The sequence below is a fragment of the Oryzias latipes genome, chromosome 1 (assembly GCF_053564925.1).
Source record: "Oryzias latipes strain Hd-rR chromosome 1, Olatipes_Hd-rR_3.1".
NCBI classification, from domain to species: domain Eukaryota; kingdom Metazoa; phylum Chordata; class Actinopteri; order Beloniformes; family Adrianichthyidae; genus Oryzias; species Oryzias latipes.
The window spans coordinates 34,646,621-34,667,173 of NC_136237.1; the positions used below are offsets into that span (position 1 = coordinate 34,646,621).

At 40.7% G+C, this 20,553-nt stretch overlaps 5 protein-coding genes across 6 annotated transcripts; 4 read left to right on the forward strand and 1 right to left on the reverse strand.

Moving 5' to 3' along the window:
• Positions 1-948: 948 nt before the first annotated feature.
• Positions 949-6,503, forward strand: si:dkey-45d16.4 (uncharacterized). Of its 2 annotated transcripts, none has more exons than XM_004065677.5 (7): positions 949-1,105; positions 1,446-1,568; positions 2,285-2,426; positions 2,745-2,853; positions 5,416-5,500; positions 5,695-5,880; positions 6,188-6,503. In XM_004065677.5, exons 1-7 carry the CDS (start codon positions 1,069-1,071, stop codon positions 6,313-6,315), a joined length of 810 nt encoding a protein of 269 aa, XP_004065725.1. In that variant the 5' UTR covers positions 949-1,068; the 3' UTR covers positions 6,316-6,503. The 2 variants fall into 2 exon arrangements, with proteins under 2 accessions (XP_004065725.1, XP_078810186.1); XM_078954060.1 differs by having other exon boundaries at positions 1,078-1,105; positions 1,446-2,050.
• A 4,958-nt stretch (positions 6,504-11,461) lies between these two features.
• Positions 11,462-13,078, forward strand: LOC101168421 (histone H4). The gene has a single exon (XM_004084156.5). The coding sequence runs from the start codon at positions 11,506-11,508 to the stop codon at positions 11,815-11,817; it is 312 nt and encodes a 103-aa protein (XP_004084204.1). The 5' UTR covers positions 11,462-11,505; the 3' UTR covers positions 11,818-13,078.
• Positions 13,079-13,732: 654 nt separating this feature from the next.
• Positions 13,733-14,325, reverse strand: LOC111947473 (histone H3). The gene has a single exon (XM_023955270.2). It carries the CDS (start codon positions 14,267-14,269, stop codon positions 13,859-13,861), a length of 411 nt encoding a protein of 136 aa, XP_023811038.1. The 5' UTR covers positions 14,270-14,325; the 3' UTR covers positions 13,733-13,858.
• A 269-nt stretch (positions 14,326-14,594) lies between these two features.
• LOC101173279 (histone H2A-like) lies at positions 14,595-15,452 on the forward strand. The gene has a single exon (XM_004065537.5). The coding sequence runs from the start codon at positions 14,640-14,642 to the stop codon at positions 15,024-15,026; it is 387 nt and encodes a 128-aa protein (XP_004065585.1). The 5' UTR covers positions 14,595-14,639; the 3' UTR covers positions 15,027-15,452.
• Positions 15,453-19,530: 4,078 nt separating this feature from the next.
• On the forward strand, positions 19,531-20,486 carry LOC101158816 (histone H4). Its single transcript, XM_004084053.4, has one exon. It carries the CDS (start codon positions 19,575-19,577, stop codon positions 19,884-19,886), a length of 312 nt encoding a protein of 103 aa, XP_004084101.1. The 5' UTR covers positions 19,531-19,574; the 3' UTR covers positions 19,887-20,486.
• Positions 20,487-20,553: the final 67 nt, after the last annotated feature.

Consider the following 20,553-nt stretch of genomic DNA (forward strand, 5'->3'; position numbering starts at 1 on the left):
TATTGAAGCTATGCATCCGTTCCTGGAATGAGGAAAACCAAGACGTTTATGGATCTCTTTTATCTACAAGTGGATGCATCAGAATGGAGCAGAGCATGGAGCTTGTGGCCCGCTGATTCTAGCTTCTATGTCACAACTACAAGCCTTTTCAAACAGCATTTTTTGTCTGTTCCTGATTCACAACAATTTGGTTAAATAAATTAAAATTTAAGCTTCATTTTCAAATATATGTCCTCCATCATGAGAAAAATGCCACAAAATGCTTATATGGCTGCAGGATTTGTAAAAAATAAACTAAAAAAATAAAAAAGAATTACTGCAATTTTAAGACAAAATTGTCTTAAGGCAAAATGAATTTCATTTTAAATGTCTTAGTTGGTGGAGGAACTGAAAAGTGTCTTTTGGCCAAAGACTTCCATTTTAAGGTGGAGTCTTGAAGTTGAGTCATAGCAACTGGACTTCCTTAAAATGCCACTTTCTGCCAAAGGAAGACAATTATAGGTTTGGTTGCTATAAGTCAACTTTAAGGCAACATCATCTGGATGAATAATAACCTTTATTACACACTAATGACGGAAGTAAATAAATACATAAAAAAATAAAATCAGAGTCCCTAAAAGTCAATAATTGACTTGTATAGTTGCATGCTTTCACCTTCCTTTTGGGGTTTACAGAAAAAAATGATTTTAAAAAAGTGTTCAAAGTGTTACGAGTCAGTTTAACTTTGAGCCTTGAAGCTTGAATTTGTTTATTTCTGTTCACGCATTCAAACAATCCTCTGGAGATATAAGTTTAGCCTACTATTACACATTATTTGGCTTTGAAAAATAAACAAATCCTCCTCAGGTCATGCGTTCACAAGTGTTGCAGAAAGAGGGCCTGAGGAGCCAAAGCAGTCGTCTCCAGCGGCGCTCTGGCGCCCACTTCTGGCCACACCGAGTTAGCGCAGCTCCGAGGAGCGAGTGCCCCGCAGATTCTTGGCCAAGTTAGGTTACACGTCAGCGGGAAACCTGTACTGGTGAGTGGACGTGTGCCGTGCGCGTCAGGCAGTTCCCGGATGACGGAAGCATGGATCGTGTTGTGGTGGAAGTGCCGATCAACAACGGTGAGTTCTATTCCTGCCTGCACGCACAGCGCGCAGTTTAACTCCTCGCAGCTCCTGTAGAAGGCCTCCTCTTCCTCCTCCTCCTCCTGTGACGCATTTGAGTTGCTGCAGACCCTGCAGGCTCTCCGCTCTGCTTGCTGTAGCTGCAGCTGCTCCCCCCGTTTCTTCAGGAGTTGCCATGTGTCCGCCTCCTGTCACCAGCACAGGCCTCTGCTGCATTTCAACCAGCAGTTTGTTCACACTACAGATCTATGTGTTTGACATCTATTGTAATTGATCAGTAGGGGTAACACATAGTTTTGTGGAAAAACAAACAATAAATCTATTTAAATTCCACCAGGTTTTTCCATGTCCTGCCCTTCTACAACACCCAGAAAACGGCAGGTCCGTTTCTCAGCCCGCCATGATATCATCCTCCTGCAAGAGGTCATCGCCCAGAACCCCTTCGCCTCCAAAGAACCCGGTTTGTCATTTTTACAAGAAGCCTGTAAACCCATTTTAAGCTTTAAAGACCCAGTCCAATGAAAGTCATGTTTTTGGTGTTATTAATGTGTTCTTGTTTTCATTTTTCTGATGATGGAGGACATGTGTAAAAAAAAAATTGCATTTCTGAGCATTTTATTTATTTATATTGTGGTAAATCAGGAGCAGATGAAAAACTACCAGTTATAAAGCTTGTAGTTGATACGATCAGTGGGCCACAAGCTCTGCCCTATTCTGATGCATCAACTTGCAGCCGACTAGATCCGTGTAGGTCTTTGTTTTCCTCGTCCGAGGTGGTAAATGGCTCAAAACTGTACGGCTGCAAGGCCCCGATATTGCTCGCCATTTTTGTTTTGCAGCTAATTCTAGGTTGGGGAGGGGAGAGGCCGTAAGCTAGCAGAAAAGGATGGATGATGGGATGTGGGTGCAGGCTTACTTCGCACCAACAGTCGCAACTCAGAGGCGAGTTTCCAATGAACTACAGCTGCTCTGCAGAAACTTAGTCCCAAAAAACGAAACAGGTTATTTTAAATTTTGGCTAAAAACAGTCATAATTCAAAGAGAACATCTTCACAATAGATCAAAAGATGATCGTAATAGGAATTTGAGCAATAAATGTCTTAAATAGAATCATGTGTCATGAAGAAAATTACTTAAAGACCAAATCATAACATGACATGTCATTGATGAGTTCAGGGCGGATCTGGGCCCGCGTGGGGGAGATCATCACGGCGGCCCTTCAGGAGGAAAACTTTGAGGTGGACGCACGGAGGTGTCGAGAGAGGACTATGCTGCTGCTGGACTACTACAAGAAACAAGACTATCCTAGTCTGCGCAGGTCTGTATGGTACAAATGTACAGCGTTATTTTGGAAAACGTGTTTTCTAAGTTAACACATAAAACGTCTGTCGGTGAAAGTTCTGATTTAGCCAGGTGATCATGAAGACACTTTCAAGAAACTCTTTCAAGATTTTCAATACAAAAAACAATGATCATTTCTCTTTAAAATTAAAAAAATAAAGTAAATATGACACCATTTCTGCGTGTTAAAAGCAGCTTCAAATAAAGGTCAGCATCCATAGGAGTTTTTTTTTGTTTAGGTGAACTTCACATAGACATTCCATCTTCATTCAGAAATTGTTCTGTTTGAATCCAGGTTTGGAACAGAAAGGTTATACGCTCAAAAGGAGGACCTGCTCCATGAGGTTCTGGAGCTGGAGGCTGAGAAGGGGCTCCTAGCCAGCGGCGAGGTTGTCAAGTACCAAGTGAGTGAAACTGTCATGTAGACAATAAAAAGAAGTCAGAATAAAGCAGAGAAAGTTTTAAAAAATGGACATCTGGACTTTGTTTTTTGAGTTGAAGATATTTTGTCTCCAATCTAAAGCTTAATCAAATCGGAAAATCCACTAAATCTCCTGGATAAGAGAAGAAATGTCTTCAACGTCTGAATGGTGTTTTTAACTTTTCTGTTATAGATCCAAATTTATTATATCAAGTAGAAAAAAGAATCACATTTCAATATTTTTTAAATAGTTTATGAAGAATTTTGATGGGTTTTAAGATGAAAATTGAGGAGACATTTATGAGAAATGAGCAGATAATTGTATGTATATTAAAGGTCAATAATAATAGAAAAAAATATGTTAAAAGTTTTTGTTCCCGATTGTTCCAAAACAGGTATAGACCCACTGATCTGTTCACAGGAATCTGTAGTGAGAAGCTTTTTATAATACAAAAATAAAGATTTATATGGGTTAAAGTTAAAGGTAAAAAAAAAGTTGTTAATTTCAGTAAATCGCAGAACCTCAAACTTACAACAAAACGCAAATTAATCCAATATTTGTATGTTTGTTTCTGTGATAGCAAAAGCCTTTTTTTCAAGTCTTTAACTTGCATACACAGACATTACACAGTACATGTTATGCCTCAAACAAAACATACTTTATTACATACAAGAAATCTGACTTAGTAATAAATATGCTGTGTCCATAAAATGTGAAATTCTTGCAATAAAGAGTGAAATTCAGCTAAAGCTACTCATGAATAAATGACAAAAAATATCTGTTTTCAATTTTTAATAAAAGGTTTGCAAACAGATCTGCTGTTTTCTGGAAAAACAAAGACTTTAATTGGTTCTTATACTTTAATGTGATTTTGACTGAAACCATGTGGTTAGGAGTAGAGTGACCACACAGATCATAAAATAGTAAAGTCCCCCTTCAATGAAAACATATTGTTGGAGTTTTTGACTTGTACTTCTGTTATTTGTCTTATAAAAGAGAACAAATGCAGTAATAAAAAAATAATTTCATTTATTACATTTCTGAGAATTTCTCCTTTAAATGGCTGTCAATCAAACTGCTTCAAAGATGCTCAGTTTGATTTAATGATCCGTTGTGATGTCACAGGAGTGGATGCACATTGGGCAAGTTCCCTAATCCGCCTCGTTCAACGTGTACAAGTGCAGGTGCCAGATTTTAAGTGTGCCCAAGGATGGATTTGGTGTTGGCCACACGTATTTAATATTAAACTTTTTAACTAATGTTTAACTAAAGTTAAAGTCCCAAATGTGTTCTCAGCATTTGTGTTCTCTCTCTGATCGAGTTTGAAGGCTTGCTGTCCCCCATTAACTAGAGAGGGTAAAAAAAAAAAAACAAGACTAAATCAGGGGACCTTTATTTTTATTTTTTTTGCCTTAATGAAAATAAGTAAAATATCCTAAAGTTCAGGAGGCCGAGCAGGCTGGCCCCCCATGCAACTGTGGGTATCTGTCTGGCCGCTAACTCGCCTCCCAGGAGTTGAAACGGCTCTGTCCGGGGTGTACCCGCCTTCGCCCAACAGTAGCCAGGACGGGTTTGGTTCAGACGGATAATATATCGCACAAATCGCGCTGATGCCAGACCTTTGCGCAGCACCCGTCGTTCAACTCGAATCGCTGGACCTCAGATCCCGTCTTTACCACTGTCTTTACAGTGAAAGTGGCCGCCTCTGCCGCACGAATCGCGTTCGGTGTGAACGCAGCTTAACCCTAACCCGTAATCCTAAACTTAATGCTTCCTCTGTGTCTGTGCGGCCAAGAAAAGAGTTCAGCACTGGCCGCACGTATTTGGAAAACTACGTGGGAATATTCACTTTCTTTATGGCATTTAATTTGATTTGCTCTGGAAGGTAATTCAACAATCTGCAAGTGTTAGCATCAAATCAGTTCTGAGCCACAGCAAGTGTTGCTTGCTGGTGCAATGTAGCCTAAATTATAATGTAATTTTTGGAGGTAAGCAGAGATTCCAATATATTTTTATGCTCTTTGATTATGCATTTACTTGATTCCACATATATGCATGAACATTGTATTGTGAAATTTGCTGACTTGCTACAAAATAAACAATAAAACATGCATGCATTACCAGTTAAGATGTGCTGAGGTCAGCGGCAAAGCAGTCTGAGATTCCTGGTCTTTTTTATTTCTGTGCTGAGTTGTGGAACAGAGACACCTGTGGATTGCAGACCAGACATGCAGATGTGAAAATCTTTGACTGAGAACTGGCGATGCATCTAGAGATGGCTGGGTGATGAGAACAATGTTCACTTTATACAATACATTAGTCAGATACAGAAAGATCCTTTCCGGATCGTATTATAAAGGTTGATGAGTTTTCAGTCATAATCAGGGAATGGAGACTGAGGCTCAGCTAATTTTCATAAAAAATTTTCATAATAAACTTAATTTAATCCAATCATCACTTCAACATGTGAAGAAATACCGTACTCAATAAATAAACAAGCTAAAATCGTGAAGTCACTTAGAATTGACTGTCTGTTTTCCTCAGGAAGAAGAACGAAGAAATCGTGCCCTAGAAGAGCTACATTTACCAGAACAGGACAAACCCATCATCACACAAACACCTGCTGCTGGTAAAAACTGTTGACAAGACTAAACAGGATGAAGCTTGGTCAAGAGAAAAGGCCCAGTTCTTCTTATGTGTTCATCATATGAGACTCCGAATATTTAGTAGACAATAAATAATTACTGGTGATTTGGACACGCTTCAACAAAGATTCAGTCTTTAGGAAATTTTTCACGATTTGATACATTTTGATGGTTGCAGATCCTGAAGATGAGCGCGAGCAAATCACAGAGCTTTCAGCGGCGCCCACAGCCAAGAGGGCCTGCCAGTGCTGCTGCCAGACCTACTCTGAGATTCTCAGCTTTCTGGAGAAACGCTCCGAGGCCGAACAGCGGCTCCGAGAGGAAGAGCTGACTCTGCGCAGAGAGGAGCTGGAGATCCAGAGGAGTATGCCTAACAAGCCATTTCATGAGATTTTAGAATCCACTTTTATGTTGAAATTAACAGGTTCATCAAATTTAGATTTTTCTTTTTCCTTTTAGAAAATCTGAATTTGAAAACATCTGTGTATTATTTACTGGTAGATGTTTCCAAATAGCAGAGAAGGGGAATAAATTTCAGAAAAATCTTCCAAAAAAAGGAAAAACAGGAAAGAATCTTTGAATTTGTAAAAGAACTCTGTCATCTGCTTACAAATGTGCACATTTTATTCATATTTTGATATCTGTGTCCTATAATATGCTTGAACTTACAGGTAAAATTGCTCTGGAGAGAGCACGCTTGGAAGCTGAAAGGAAAGACAGAGAACGGAGATTCGAGCTTGAGAGCCAAGAAAGACAAGTCATCCTGGAATTGCTAAAAGAGAAGGTGCTCAAAGGCTGAGAGGGAAAGGGCGCCACCTGGAGGCAGATGTTGGGACATGGGCTTGAAACTTTTCTTGAGTTGCATCCAGGTTTTGATTTGAGACCCAACCTCAAGGACTGGAGGTCTAGAAATTATGAACCATGTGCATTTGCTCAAGTTCAAGAACAGAAATGTTTGGCTCAAAAATAAAAGCTCTTTTTACTGTTCTCATGTAATGAAAATACAGAAACACCAACCTGCTGTTATTGTGTTTCTACATGAGATTTTAAAATAGATTCAATAAAAGTTATAAAAATAAATATTTAACTTAACTAGAAGTTTGAAGACTTAGAATTTTGGCCTGCATTTACATACAAAGACTTTTAATCTAACTTGAACTGGGTTTGTAAAAACATATTTGGGAGTCTTTGTATTTGAACCTGAAACAAAGAGGAAAATGCTCTTTTCAGTGCATCAAAGGTGAAATATGATCAATGATGTTGCTTCTAAAATGGAAGTCTTGACTGAATTAATTTATGTCTTTATAAAACAAACAAAAACAAACACATTAAATCGTAAACTTTCAATGCCATAAAGCTTAGTTTAATATATATATATATATATATATATATATATATATATATATATATATATATATATATATATATATATATACATACATACATACATACACATAGTGCTCAGCATAAATGAGTACACCCCACTATATTTGTCAGTATACCTTTAGTGTCCTTTCAGAATCAACATTTCATGTGGAATACTGCACTACAAAATACAACTGCAAAGGAGGGCCATTGATTGCAAATAAGATTTGCTAATATGCACAGACAAAAAAGAGATTTTCCTAAAAAATGTATTCAAGCTCATATTGCAAAAATGAGAACACCCCAGTCATAGTCTTAGGAGGAAAGCCAAACTTAAGACCACTAAATTCTAATTATTAGGCGTTCAACCACAGGTGAGTCTAATTATTCACTTAACCCTTATGTGGTGTTCGGGTCTGTGGGACCCGTTTTCATTTTTTATCAAAAGAAAAATGATACAATTAATTAATTTTTTAAAGTCAGACTCACTGGCCTTGGCTCATTTTCTGTGAAGAACATATATCAGAATACATTTTTAATGACCACACACCGTATACCCCCCCAACACATTTCTATTACGTATAAGATGTTCGGGTCCACTGGACCCAGGGCTAATAGAAGTGTGAAAATTGATGTTTTAGGTACCTACACTCTGTCCTCCACCTGTCTGGGCCTGCTGTGTGTGTGTGGGTGTGTGTGTGTGTGTGTGTTTAGGTGTGTGTGTGTGACCACTGAGAAAGAGAGAGAGAGAGTGGCAGAGAGAGAAAGATTCACTGTAAAGGCCCGTACACACCGGGACAAATATTCGCCAGGCGTTATTCGCCAGCGTTTTTCGCCACGTCTTTTGTGTTCACACCCAGGCGATTTTCGCTGACGATGAGCCGAGCGAACATGCAATTTCCTTCCCTGACATTAGATGGCGCTTAATGTAAACAGAAATACTCCTGTACACAAGGTGGCGCTGCGCAACTTTACGATTCTTAAAGTCGCTTTTCACTCAGAAGAAGAGAGCAAGTATTTACGCGCTTGTCAGAATCATACAAAGAAAACATGAATATTTCAAGCATCAGTAGCTCCAACTGGTACTTGGTAAGGGGATATTTAAGAATGTCCGTCATTATTTCTTCGCGGCAGTGTAAACGCTACTTGGCGTCTATCTTCTTCGCTGGTATGTGTGCTCAGCAAGGCAGTTTTGTGTTTGAGCGCCCCCAAGTTGTGTTTTACTGTAACTTCAGAAGCTCCAGACACGTGTGCAAAAGCGCCATTCTCATTGGTCGAATAGATTTCGACGCGACGCGTCGAAAAAAAAAAACGAACCCGAGGCGTTTTTTTTTTTTTGGCGCTTGGCGTTTTTTCGCGTCGGTGTGCACACTCTCGTTGGTGCCCTTTGTTTAGTCACGAGGCGTTAAACGTCGGCGAAAATCGCCGGCGAAATTCGTCCCGGTGTGAACAGGCCTTTAATGTGAGTTCTGTTTCTGCACCTGCGGTTCCCGCACAAGGTTGCAACATAGTTAGAATAATTCAAGCATCAACTCTGTTTGCTCTCATTCTCCCTTGACCATTTGACTTTCTTGCGGGAATCTTTAATATCTCGCTCTTTAACAGCTACAAATTGGAGGCGGGACACGTTAAATATAGCTTTGCCTGTGTGGTTTCTTATCACAACTGATCAAAATGGCCAAAAGACTTTCTGCGCAGAGGGCCCTGGAATTGATTTTAGGAGAGAGAGACGTTTTTGATGATGATGTAGAGGGAGACGATTCAGAAGAGGAGGTTTCAGAATTATAGGATCACATTTCTGAAAATTCAGAGTCTGACAGTGACTCTGAAGAAGATGATTAGATTGGGGCGGCCGTGGAGCAGCGGTAGGGCGGTCGGCCCATGATCGTAAGATTGCAGGTTCAATTCCCGCCTTGCACGCCCATGAGTCGAAGTGTCCTTGGGCAAGACACTGAACCCCACCTTGCCTCTGGTGGTAGGCGGGCGCCTGCGCTTGGCAGCGGAGCCGCCACCAGTGTCTGAATGTGTGAGTGAATGTGTGTGTGACTGGGTGAATGGGTCTGTGACTGTAAAGTCCTTTGTCCTTGTTGGAAGAAAGGCGCTATATAAGTATACGCAATTTACCATTTAGATTTAGCATCAGCCAGTTCCAAAACGAAGCCATCAGCACCCAGCCACAGGACCAGGCCGTCAGCAGCCAGGACCATGTGTTGTACAGGCTAGTGGCTAGAAGGCCATGTGTTCAATGGGGCTGATGTGTTGTCTTGACTAATAGGTTTACTCTATGTGTTCAGCTTGTGTTATGCACCTGAATGGGTTCAGTTTCTGTGTTCAAATAAATAAAAGTCATTAGTTTTGGAAACCCTTGCTTCACTTGAAAATTTGTTTCCACTCATATCTTGATTTTAATTGATTTTCTTTATCACGTTTTAAATAATGAGTTATGAATGTGATCTAACAAAGGTAAAGGGCAAATATTAACCAAATATACTGATTGTAATTGGATGAGGTAAACATCTGTCGAGTATTTTAACATCAAAGTGTTTGATTGTGAGGCATTAAAAAAAACAACATGCAACGGGTCCACCAGACCCACGAACACTGGCTGAGTAACAACAATATGAACACCACACAAGGGTTAAGAGGTATCCAGCACACAAGTGACTGTAAAAGAGCATTTCTTAACAAAGAAGAGCCCTTCCCATTTCTGGCTCTTAGCAATGGCTCCCCATGGAGAAGAAATGTCACAAAATCTGAGAAAGGAAATCATTTCTTCGCAAAAAAAAAGGTGAGGGCTACAAGAAAATCAGCAAAGCTTTAAATATCGGTTAAAGTACTACAACAAAAGTGATCCAAACATTTAAGATGGAAGTGCAACCACTGTACAGATACGTCAAGGCTGTCCACAGAAGCTAACATCTCAACATGAGGGTCTTCTGGTGAGAAGGTTGAAGAAGATTGCCATGCAAGTTCACTGCTGTTAGCTAAAGCAGTAGAAAGCCAAACTGGAGTGACTGTTTGCCATGACACCATATGGCGCACACTGCAAAGGAATGGCGTTCATGGTTATCGTCCACGAAGGAAGCCCATCCACAAAAAGCACACCTAGAATTTGCTAGGGGCCCATTCTCAAAATAATAAAGACTACCGGGACTCAATACTCTGCCGTGATGACAAAGATCACCGTTGTTTGGAAGTAATTGTTGCAAAACGGTATGCCTACGCAATGGTGAGAATTTCAAAGGTAAAATGCATGGTGCCAACAGTGAAACATGGGGGTGGCAGTGTACTTAGGTGGGGGTGCATGCTGCTGTAGTGGGAGAGCTGCATTTCATTGATGGTATCACGAAATCAGCAATGTACTATTCTATACTGAAGGAGATGCTGCCATCACTTCATACACTTGGTTGTTGAGCACCTTTCCAACACGACAATGATCCAAAACCCACTTCTAAAGCTACTGTTGCATATCTGAAGAACAGGCTGAAGGTGATTGAATGGCTAAATATGTCTCCTGATCTGAACCCAATCGAGCACCTGTGGGGAATTCTGAAGCCACAAGTTGAGCATCACTCTCCATCCAGCATCCAGGCTCCAAAAGAGGTTCTTAAAGAATGGAAAAAGATAGATGTTGCAATTTGTTGCCAACTTGTTCATTCCGTGTCAAGAAGACTTGATGCTATAATGAAAAATCATGGTGGTCATACAAATACTAGATACAGTATTTTTAGTTGCAGGGTGTATCCATTTTTACTTTAACCAATTTAGGTAAAACTGAAGATTGTGATCTAAATAAGATCATTAACCATAATTTTATGGATTTTTTTTATGGAGTTAAATAAGTCTAAATCAAACTTGCGGAAAGTTTGGACATTTTTCTTTTGTTCTTTGAGCCACTGATTACTTTTTAAAGGGGGGTATTATTATTTATGCCCAGCACTGTATATACTACCAGGGTTGGGGCTCGCAGGCGAGCGCCTGGTGACTGCTTCCCACGGGCCCCAGTCGGGCACAGCCCGACGGAGCGACGTGGGACCACTCTCCCATGGGCCCACCACCCATAGGAGACCTCAAAAGGGGCCGGTGCAATGTGGATTGGGTGGCAGTCGAGGGCGGGTGCCTCGGCATATTCAGACTTTCTGAATATTGAATTGTAATTACACGTATCTGTTTCTATGTATTATCACGGTTTGAATGTTCATGATTTAAAGATAAAGTTATTTTAAAATTGAAATATTGTCAAGTGATCTTAGTGAATATGCTTTAAAAAGAATAAAAATTGTTCCTCAAATATTTCCTAGTCTATGCCTAAAACATCAAAACAGCATCTCTGGAAAACATTGTCCTCATCATGAGGACTTTACTTAATTTAGATTCTCCATTATAATGCTCATGTTTTGCCCAATTAAGGGCATTAGGACGTTTTCACCTTTGTCGTAGTTCGCCCGGCATTAATACAGTAGAACACTAGGAGGCGCACAAGTGCGACTAATGAAAAACTGCACTGAAACGACGAAGAAGACTGAGTCACACCTCTGACTTCTAACACGTCCTCAAATGAAAAATAAATTGTGGAGGACGTGCCTTCGTTGACACTTTGAGTGAATCACCCAAATACCTAACGATGAGTGGAAGAGGTAAAGGCGGAAAGGGACTCGGTAAAGGAGGCGCAAAGCGTCACCGGAAAGTTCTCCGTGATAACATCCAGGGAATCACCAAACCAGCGATCCGCCGTCTGGCTCGCCGCGGTGGAGTGAAGCGTATCTCTGGTCTGATCTACGAGGAGACCCGTGGTGTGCTGAAGGTTTTCCTGGAGAACGTGATCCGTGACGCCGTTACCTACACCGAGCATGCTAAGAGGAAGACTGTGACCGCCATGGATGTCGTCTATGCCCTGAAGAGACAGGGACGCACCCTGTACGGATTCGGCGGTTAAATTTACGGCTTGATCAGAAGACTTCTACAACGGCCCTTTTAAGGGCCACCCAAACTTTCCTTCAGAGAGCATAGAACCTCATAGCCCGAGTTTCATTATGAGATGATCACCTTCTGACATAAAAGTCAATTGAACTTTTTTTTTTTTTTTTTTTTTTTAAATGGAAAAATATTAAGTATTTTGGAAAATATCAAATAAAAATAACGAATGATGTAAACGCTGTTGCTCAGAGCAAGCGACATAGATCAGATATATGAAACCAAATGTGGCCCAACAACCAATTTGTATTTGACACCCCTGTTCTAATTAATTTTCTCAACTAATGTTTACTTCCCCTTCCCTCTGTTTCAAACTCGCTGGGTTTGAAACGAGGTTAAAAAAACTGAAAACGGATGAGTATAACCAAAGGTGAAAGGTTGCATGGAAATTAAACATCACACAGGAGCATTTTTGAATGTCTTTAGTACAGTTTTTCCCTTTTTGAGACAATTGTGACTTTTGATAGCATTGTTTTAAGCTAATATTTGGATGTCATGGCAACTGTAGTGGAAATTGGCTGGAAATTAAGCCTTTTATAGTAAACCATATCCATGTATACATTATTTTTGGCAAAGAAAAAAAAACAAAAAATTTTTTAAGTGAGAGTATGGGGATGGCGATGTGAAGGTAATGGCCATAACATTCCTGAAATACGGCTTATATTATGGTGAAAGGGTTATGATGTAGGTGCAAGAAAAATGGGTGGTCTTAAAACAATTTTTTTTTCTTAAACATCAATTTCCTGACTTCTTTTCCAACCCAGAAGTAAGACGCCTCGATCTGTGAGGTACCGGCTTTTGCTCCCCATTTCATGACAACATCCTAGAGTCAGCCTCTGCAGTGTGTAGCCGTCTCGCCCACAAAAACCATCAACATCTGAACTTTTTGAAAGATGGATGTGCATATAAAGGAAAGCATTTTGCCCAGCTATCTATCTGTCTATGTCACAATGTGAGAACCCGCTCGTTGTCGTGGGTTGGGCTGGTGCTCAGAGTTCTGTTTTTTAGAGGAATACCCAGAAATGCATGATAGATCAAAAATATCACTTTGCAGTTTCTTTTCATTAAAAATAAACATTTGCATTGAAAGTTCAAAATGTAGATTTTGTATGCTGAAGGCCCTTTAAGATAATTTAGAATTTGAAGCACACTCTCCCTATGGTTGGTTTCATTTTTACCAAATCATGAGTTATTTAAGCGATTTGACATTTTTTGGTTGCTGGTTTATCATCTGGCTCAGAACTTTTGTTGGTGATGCAAACTACTCACCAGCTGGTAGGCTCTGGCTCTGCCTGCTCTGTTCCTCCTACCAGCTGGATTTAAATCAAATCATGAGCACCTTAAATAATTTGGGTCCTCACCATTTGATTTAAATATGTTCCTTTTATTTTTGCTATGCTCAAAGAATTGTGTATTTAGGGTTTCCTTAATCTTCGTCAATTATGCTAATATTGACTCAAAAATTGTCAGAATTGTGTGTGTAGCACCCTCCCTGTGTTTAGGGATGTTGGAAAGAGAGTGGGCAAAAGCTGAAACAAGACCACCCATTTTTCTTGCACCTACATCATAACTCTTTCACCATATTATAAGCCGTATTTTAGGAATGTTATGGCCATTATCTTCAGATCGCCATCCCCATACTCACTTAATTTAACAATTTGTTTTTACCTGGACCTCACTTGTGCGAGAAATCTTTTCAAAAGTTTGTTGGTTTACTTTATCCACATGAGTCTCCCCATAAATTTTTATCCAATCCTGTATGGATATGCATTTTAAGCATTGAGTATAAGTATAGATTTGCGTCAATCTCAAATTATGAAACTACTGTCAAGAGATATCAATCCAAAATGGGGAGATATGATAAAAAGTATCAGATATTGGCAGTTTTGTTTGTTTTATTATTTGTTGGGTACATCATAGTCAACCAAAGGGAGGATGTGTTCTGTAGACGGGTTGGTGGCTCTTAAAAGAGCCGTTGTGGTCGTTTCTGCAGCGGTCGGTGTCTAAGCTCTCTCTCCACGGATGCGGCGGGCCAGCTGGATGTCTTTGGGCATGATGGTGACCCTCTTGGCGTGGATGGCGCACAGGTTGGTGTCCTCGAAGAGCCCCACCAGGTAAGCCTCACTGGCCTCCTGCAGAGCCATGACAGCAGAGCTCTGGAAGCGCAGGTCGGTCTTGAAGTCCTGAGCGATTTCTCTCACCAGCCGCTGGAAGGGCAGTTTGCGGATCAGCAGCTCGGTGGATTTTTGGTAACGACGGATCTCACGGAGAGCCACGGTACCGGGACGGTAACGGTGAGGCTTCTTCACTCCCCCGGTGGCCGGGGCGCTCTTGCGGGCAGCCTTGGTGGCCAGCTGCTTCCTCGGAGCTTTGCCTCCGGTAGATTTACGGGCGGTCTGCTTGGTTCTTGCCATCTTCGATGCTTTCTTTCACTTTGCTGAAGAGAAAACTGTAACCGAGAGCGGAGCCTCGCTGTTTTTAAAGGCGCCGTGAAACTGACGCAGCTTCACAGCAGCGGATCCTGATTGGAGAGCGGCTCCTCCTGCAGATCAGCACCGCCTCGAAGACAACCCTCTCGCCTGAAAGAGAGCCGCTGATTGGGCTTCGATCCGTTCAAAAAGTCCGCTGATTTTCAGAGCGGCCGCCTTCTGCCGCCCTGCTGAAAGACTCTCCTCTGATTGGTCTGGCAGGAGTCGTCCTGCGCTCGCGACCATTTAAAAGGAGGCAGTGTGGCTCTGGAGACTCATTCCCTCTCCTCTTCAGAGTCAGTAAAAATACTACAAAATGTCTGGTCGCGGCAAAACCGGCGGAAAAGCCCGTGCCAAGGCAAAGACCCGCTCCTCCCGCGCTGGTCTGCAGTTCCCCGTGGGTCGTGTCCACAGGCTGCTGCGCAAAGGTAACTACGCAGAGCGCGTGGGAGCCGGAGCTCCCGTGTACCTGGCTGCCGTGCTGGAGTATCTGACGGCTGAGATCCTGGAGCTGGCTGGAAACGCCGCCCGCGACAACAAGAAGACCAGGATCATCCCCCGTCACCTACAGCTGGCTGTCCGCAACGACGAGGAGCTCAACAAGCTGCTGGGGGGAGTCACCATCGCTCAGGGCGGCGTGCTGCCCAACATCCAGGCGGTGCTGCTGCCCAAGAAGACCGAGAAGCCCGCTAAGACCAAGTAGATCCTACGATCCACCAGCAACACAACGGCTCTTTTAAGAGCCACACACTTCTCTCATTCAGACCACAATCCTCTCAGAAACTTATTGTCTATTAGCCAAATTGTCAATAAAGATGAAAATCCTGAACGTGTAAATGCGGACCATTGTCAATCAGACCTACAATCCACTTGTGAGATCTGTTGCTGCAATCAAAACTCTTCATCCTTATGTGTCCAAGGATGCAAAAAGCCAGAATTATTGGCACACAATTTTAGTTTATATTAGGTCAGCTAGTTTCTATCTTGTAAGGTATGTATGAATCTGTGAATTCTGGACCATGGCTAATTTGCAGCTTGGAACTCCTAATGTCTCATTTGGGTCCCCCCTCACTTGTTTTTGTTATATAGCCATTTGTGTTATCTTGTTTTAAAAAAAAGAAAGATAAAACTTAAGTTACAAGAAAAAGGTCCCTTTATAAACAACATTGATAGTGCATCACCTAATGAGGAGAAACATAGTTGAAAATATCCCAAGCCACAGAACGTTTATTTACCAGGAGCCATGGTAAAGTGCATTGAACTGACAGATTCTAATACAATTGTATTTATAGAGAATAGCGCGCAACTGTTCAAACACAAGTGACATCGGAAACCTGGTACGACCAAACAATGCGTTTGACGCTGCTTACGTTGTCAACCACGTATTCTGCAGTAGTTGACACACGCCCAAACCACTCTGATCGCGAAGGTAAAACAAGCGTCCCAAGCGTCCGTGTCAAACGGGCATCCTTACTCTAAACCCTTCATGCTTATGAACAATGCCAAAAAGTACAAGCAAACTCACATCACTATAATACGACGGAGTATTAGGGCCACGGTGAGGAAAAAAAATTCTGGCCAACGTGGCGAGATTAAAGTCGTCATGTCGACTTTAATCTCGTCATGACGAGAAAAAACTCGACACAAAGTTTCGACAAAAAAACTCGTCTTGTCGAGATAAAAGTCGAAATAAAGTTTCGAGATTAAAGTCGCAATGTTGCGCGCGAGAGAGAAAAAAACTCGTAAATTTACGAGATTATTGTGGAAGTGAGAATGCAGAGAAGCAGGTGAACGCCGTGCAGCAGCAGATCAGACCGACTAAACTTTGTTGAACAGGTGAGCTGAATGTTTATTGATAACGTTCCAAATGTCTGGAAGCTCATTTGTTTGATTTACAAGTTATTAAAGTTTTATTTATTGATGGTTGGTTTGCAGGATCTCTGCCTCCATACTCTGCAGCCCGATGATGAAGCCATCGGTGTCCCTGCAGCTGTTTGCTTGAATCCTTTCTTCCTCCACCAAAGACCAGATCTCTATGTTTGTGTGATGCTTCCGTCTGAGGAGGAGAAGCACTTTTTGCCTTTTTCAACGTTGTAATGCTAATATAACAGACTATTTTCATTCATCTTTGTTTTTTAATGATCAAACGGGTCGCTTAATCTGCAGGAGGGGGCTAATGTAACACTGTTTACTTCCGCATTGGTGATCGGATGACAGGTTCATGACGTAATGTGACAGATGAACTTCAGGTTATGTGAATGAAAAGGAGAATAAAGGCTGCAGCGATCCTCTACACCCAAACGTGTCTCTGAGCTCCTTATTTTACAAATACCCGGAAAGACGGCTCCACTAACAATAATCTGATTTTGAGTCGCCAAAAGGTTCAGAATCTCTTTGTTTTAAACCTATAATCCGAAAATAAAGCTTCACAAAAGGCTCCACATCTTTCATCTTCAAGCTAGGCTCCGATAAACAGACAACTTCGGGGTTTTCTCCTTGTTAATCTATGACTTTTCCCCGTAAATTTACGAGTTTTTATCTCCAAATAAAATTACTTTTTTTTGGTGGCCATAAAACTCTCTCGTAAACTCTTAAATACAAAGCCACTAGCTCACTAACATTAGCCATAACACTGAATACTCCTAAAAGACTCAGCTTCACTGCTCTCGCGCAACATTGCGACTTTAATCTCGAAACTTTATTTCGACTTTTATCTCGACACGACGAGTTTTTTCTCGAAACTTTGTGTCGAGTTTTTTCTCGTCATGACGAGATTAAAGTCGACATGACGACTTTAATCTCGTCATGTTGGCCAGAATTTTTTTTCCTCACCGTGGCCCTAAAACTCCGTCGTACTATAAAGACGTATAATAAAACGTATAATAAAATTGTCTAATATCAGTATTAAACTTGTCATATAAGTGCAGACCATGATCAATTTAATTCAGTTTGCTCTGCATCTCCTGGAAACCTTTATCTATGCAACAAAGACTTAAGTTTAAAGTCCCTTAGAAGACCCACATCCAACCTTTATTTTACATAAACAATTCAAGTCTCTAAAAATTTGGTCATAGCCTTTACGATGCAAAAATTACAATTACATCTAGGTCTGCCTTAAATGCATTTACGAACCTTACTTGTTTTCCCTTGTCTTTAACTATCGTTTATTTTTCTATTCTAAATTTTTAAACTTGGAGCCACACTTCTCATTCAAATCAGCAGCCTGTTTCTGGCATTACATTTATATTTAAACTAATGACTTGATGAGGTCTTAATAGATCAAGGTGAAAATCATGAGTGTGTGAAGTGTGGACCGCATGAAGGGTTCCATTGATATGTCCGACATGCAAAACTATCTCAACACACGAACAGAACCCGCAAAGTAAACTTAAAAATTATGTATCTGTCAAAAATTTTAATGATGTCAATTGAACATCTAAAGAAAAAAAACTGTTCTGCTGTATGAGAATGTAACTTTTATAGGTGAATCTTTAGTAACTTCAGAAGTGTCCCCGCACAGTTCATTTTCTGTGGATTGACAAATCCACTCATGCATTTTAACCCTTGTGCTATCCTATAGGGTCAAGATGACCATTGATGTGTTATTCCTACCAAGACACAGATGGAGAGGATTTCATGTAATCCATGGACACTAGTGAAGATCACAAAACATTGACGAAAAAGGTTCAGCGCACTGTCTAGTGGGGTGGAGATGACCTCACTCCCAATGTCAAAGTGTCTAGGACAGCACAAGGGTTAAAATGAGTTTTCAATGGAAAAATAAACTTGTCTTTTGTAAGTTTCTTCAATTTTGAAATCACTTGTGATGTTTTTGCTGGCAGTTCTTCTAGATTAGGTAGTTTTGATGATACTGTTTCAGCTTTGTCTAGGTAAGACAGTGGTGTGGGAGTTTTAATTAAACGTATATGAAATTATAATTAAAAGCATATGGAATTATTATTAAAAGTATATAAATTTTTAGATGTGAGTCAAGCAAACATGAGACATGTGTGTGATAACTTGTGACTTCAAGTGAAGGATGTGGTTAAGAGAGTTTTTAGACAAAGGTCAAAAGCAGACTGTGAATCTGTAGGCTTTGAATGAACGCGAGATTAGTCATGCATACATCATGTGTCTGAATGAACAGGATGTTACATTACGTGTGGATCAATAAAGAAGAGCTGGCCGAGAAGGGAAGGAGAGAGTTTTAGCACAGTCTGTGTAAGGAGCACATGTGAGCTGCTGTGCTGAAATTCTCCCTTTGCAAAGGTGAACCAAAGTTCCAGGGTGTGAAGTCTGATTATTATAACCTTCAACTATAGGATCCTTCTGACTCTGAATCAGAGTCAATTTGGACTTCAACAGTAGATAGATTTAAAAATTTGAGTACTTTATTCTAGCACTTTGGAAAACATTCTTAAATTTTTTAATGTAATATTTTTTCATCACATTTCTTTTGTTTTAACAGAACCTTCTTTTTATGGAATGCAAAATTTGGTCTGTGACGACAGTGTTTCAGCTGGATCCACTTCTTTTTAGAAATTTACCGAGCATGTCAGTTCTGTGTGCTTCCAAAAAGACTCCTGCCTCTGCTCTGTAGTAGGTCCTTTATATTCCTATAAAATCTGCTACAATTGCTTGTTCTGCAGTTACAAAGTTTAAAAACTATGAGCCGGCGAAGGAATTATTTTAATATACGTTATACATGTTTTGATAATCATCATCCCGCAGAGCTGCTGTAAAGGCTGTAGTTAGATCACTGATATACTGATAGAATTCTGCAAGCAGGCTTTCTGAATGTTGAATTGTAATTGCATGTATCTGTTTCTATGTATTATCACTGTTTGTATGTTCATGGTTAAAACATAGTTATTTTTAAATTTGAAATATTGTCAAGTGATCTGAGTGAACATGTTTTAAAAACATTAAAAATAATTCCTCTAATATTTCCCAGTCTATGCCTAAAATACCAAAATAGCATCTCTGGAAAATACTTTTGTCATACTTAATTTAGATTCTCCATTTTAATGCTCATGTTTTGCCCAATTGAGGCCATTAAGATGTTTTAACCTTTGTCACAAGTTTATACAGTATAACATTAGGGGGCGCACAAGTACGACTAATGAAAACTGTTCTAAAACGAATAAGACTGAGTCACACCTCTGACTTCTAACACGTCCTCAAATGAAAGATAAATTGTGGAGGACGTTCGTTCATTGATACTTTGCGTGAATCACCCTAATACTTAACGATGAGTGGCAGAGGCAAGGGCGGAAAGGGACTCGGTAAAGGAGGCGCCAAGCGTCACCGTAAAGTTCTCCGTGATAACATCCAGGGAATCACCAAACCAGCGATCCGCCGTTTGGCTCGTCGCGGTGGAGTGAAGCGAATCTCTGGTCTGATCTACGAGGAGACCCGCGGTGTGCTGAAGGTTTTCCTGGAGAACGTGATCCGTGACGCCGTCACCTACACCGAGCATGCTAAGAGGAAGACTGTGACCGCCATGGATGTCGTCTATGCCCTGAAGAGACAGGGACGCACCCTGTACGGATTCGGCGGTTAAATTTACGGCTTGATCAGAAGACTTCTACAACGGCCCTTTTAAGGGCCACCCAAATTTTCCTTCAGAGAGCATAGAACCTTACCACAATGAGCTGTCATTTGGGTTACAGTTTACGTTGTGAAACGATGACTAATGTTCTAGATGACACACTTTCACATAACGGCCTTAAACAGTCCAGATGGCTTGCCCATGTACTCACGCCCATCAATTTTTATCTTCTCTCCAGTGTTTACCGACAGCTTGACCTGTCCTATGATCTTGTCAATTAGACCAATGTTCACCTTCCCCTCATGTTTAATCTCATTTGGTTTAAAACACTTAGCCGAAAAATAAAATTTTTTTGGGGGGGGGGGGACTATGCACAACATCATGTAAAAACTAATATCACATCAAAGACATTAGCATTACTGAATGTCATAAGACCCTCTTAATCGTGAAATAATTGTAACTTTTTATGTTATTGTATTTTAGGGGTAATTGATAATTTATGTATTTGGATGTCTTGGGAACTGTGGTTGAAAATAATCTATAGTCACAAAGCACTAGAAAGCATTTTTTCATTTTGATATATGCTCCCTCACAATTAAACGGATTAAACTGCTTTCGTTTTCTTTCTTTTCCATAAACGATGCGCCAAATTGAGCAACAGTGGTGTCGCCGTGGCATC

What these genes read in the sequence shown, in the direction of transcription:
- si:dkey-45d16.4 (XM_004065677.5), top strand. Translation starts at nt 1,069, where the DNA reads ATGGATCGTGTTGTGGTGGAAGTGCCGATCAACAACG. An exon ending in GACTATCCTAGTCTGCGCAG is followed by an intron (nt 2,427 to 2,744) that starts GTCTGTATGGTA and finishes GTTTGAATCCAG; the next exon opens with GTTTGGAACAGAAAGGTTAT. An exon ending in CACACAAACACCTGCTGCTG is followed by an intron (nt 5,501 to 5,694) that starts GTAAAAACTGTT and finishes TGATGGTTGCAG; the next exon opens with ATCCTGAAGATGAGCGCGAG.
- LOC101173279 (XM_004065537.5), top strand. Translation starts at nt 14,640, where the DNA reads ATGTCTGGTCGCGGCAAAACCGGCGGAAAAGCCCGTGCCAAGGCAAAG.
- LOC111947473 (XM_023955270.2), bottom strand. Translation starts at nt 14,269, where the DNA reads ATGGCAAGAACCAAGCAGACCGCCCGTAAATCTACCGGAGGCAAAGCT.
- LOC101168421 (XM_004084156.5), top strand. Translation starts at nt 11,506, where the DNA reads ATGAGTGGAAGAGGTAAAGGCGGAAAGGGACTCGGTAAAGGAGGCGCA.
- LOC101158816 (XM_004084053.4), top strand. Translation starts at nt 19,575, where the DNA reads ATGAGTGGCAGAGGCAAGGGCGGAAAGGGACTCGGTAAAGGAGGCGCC.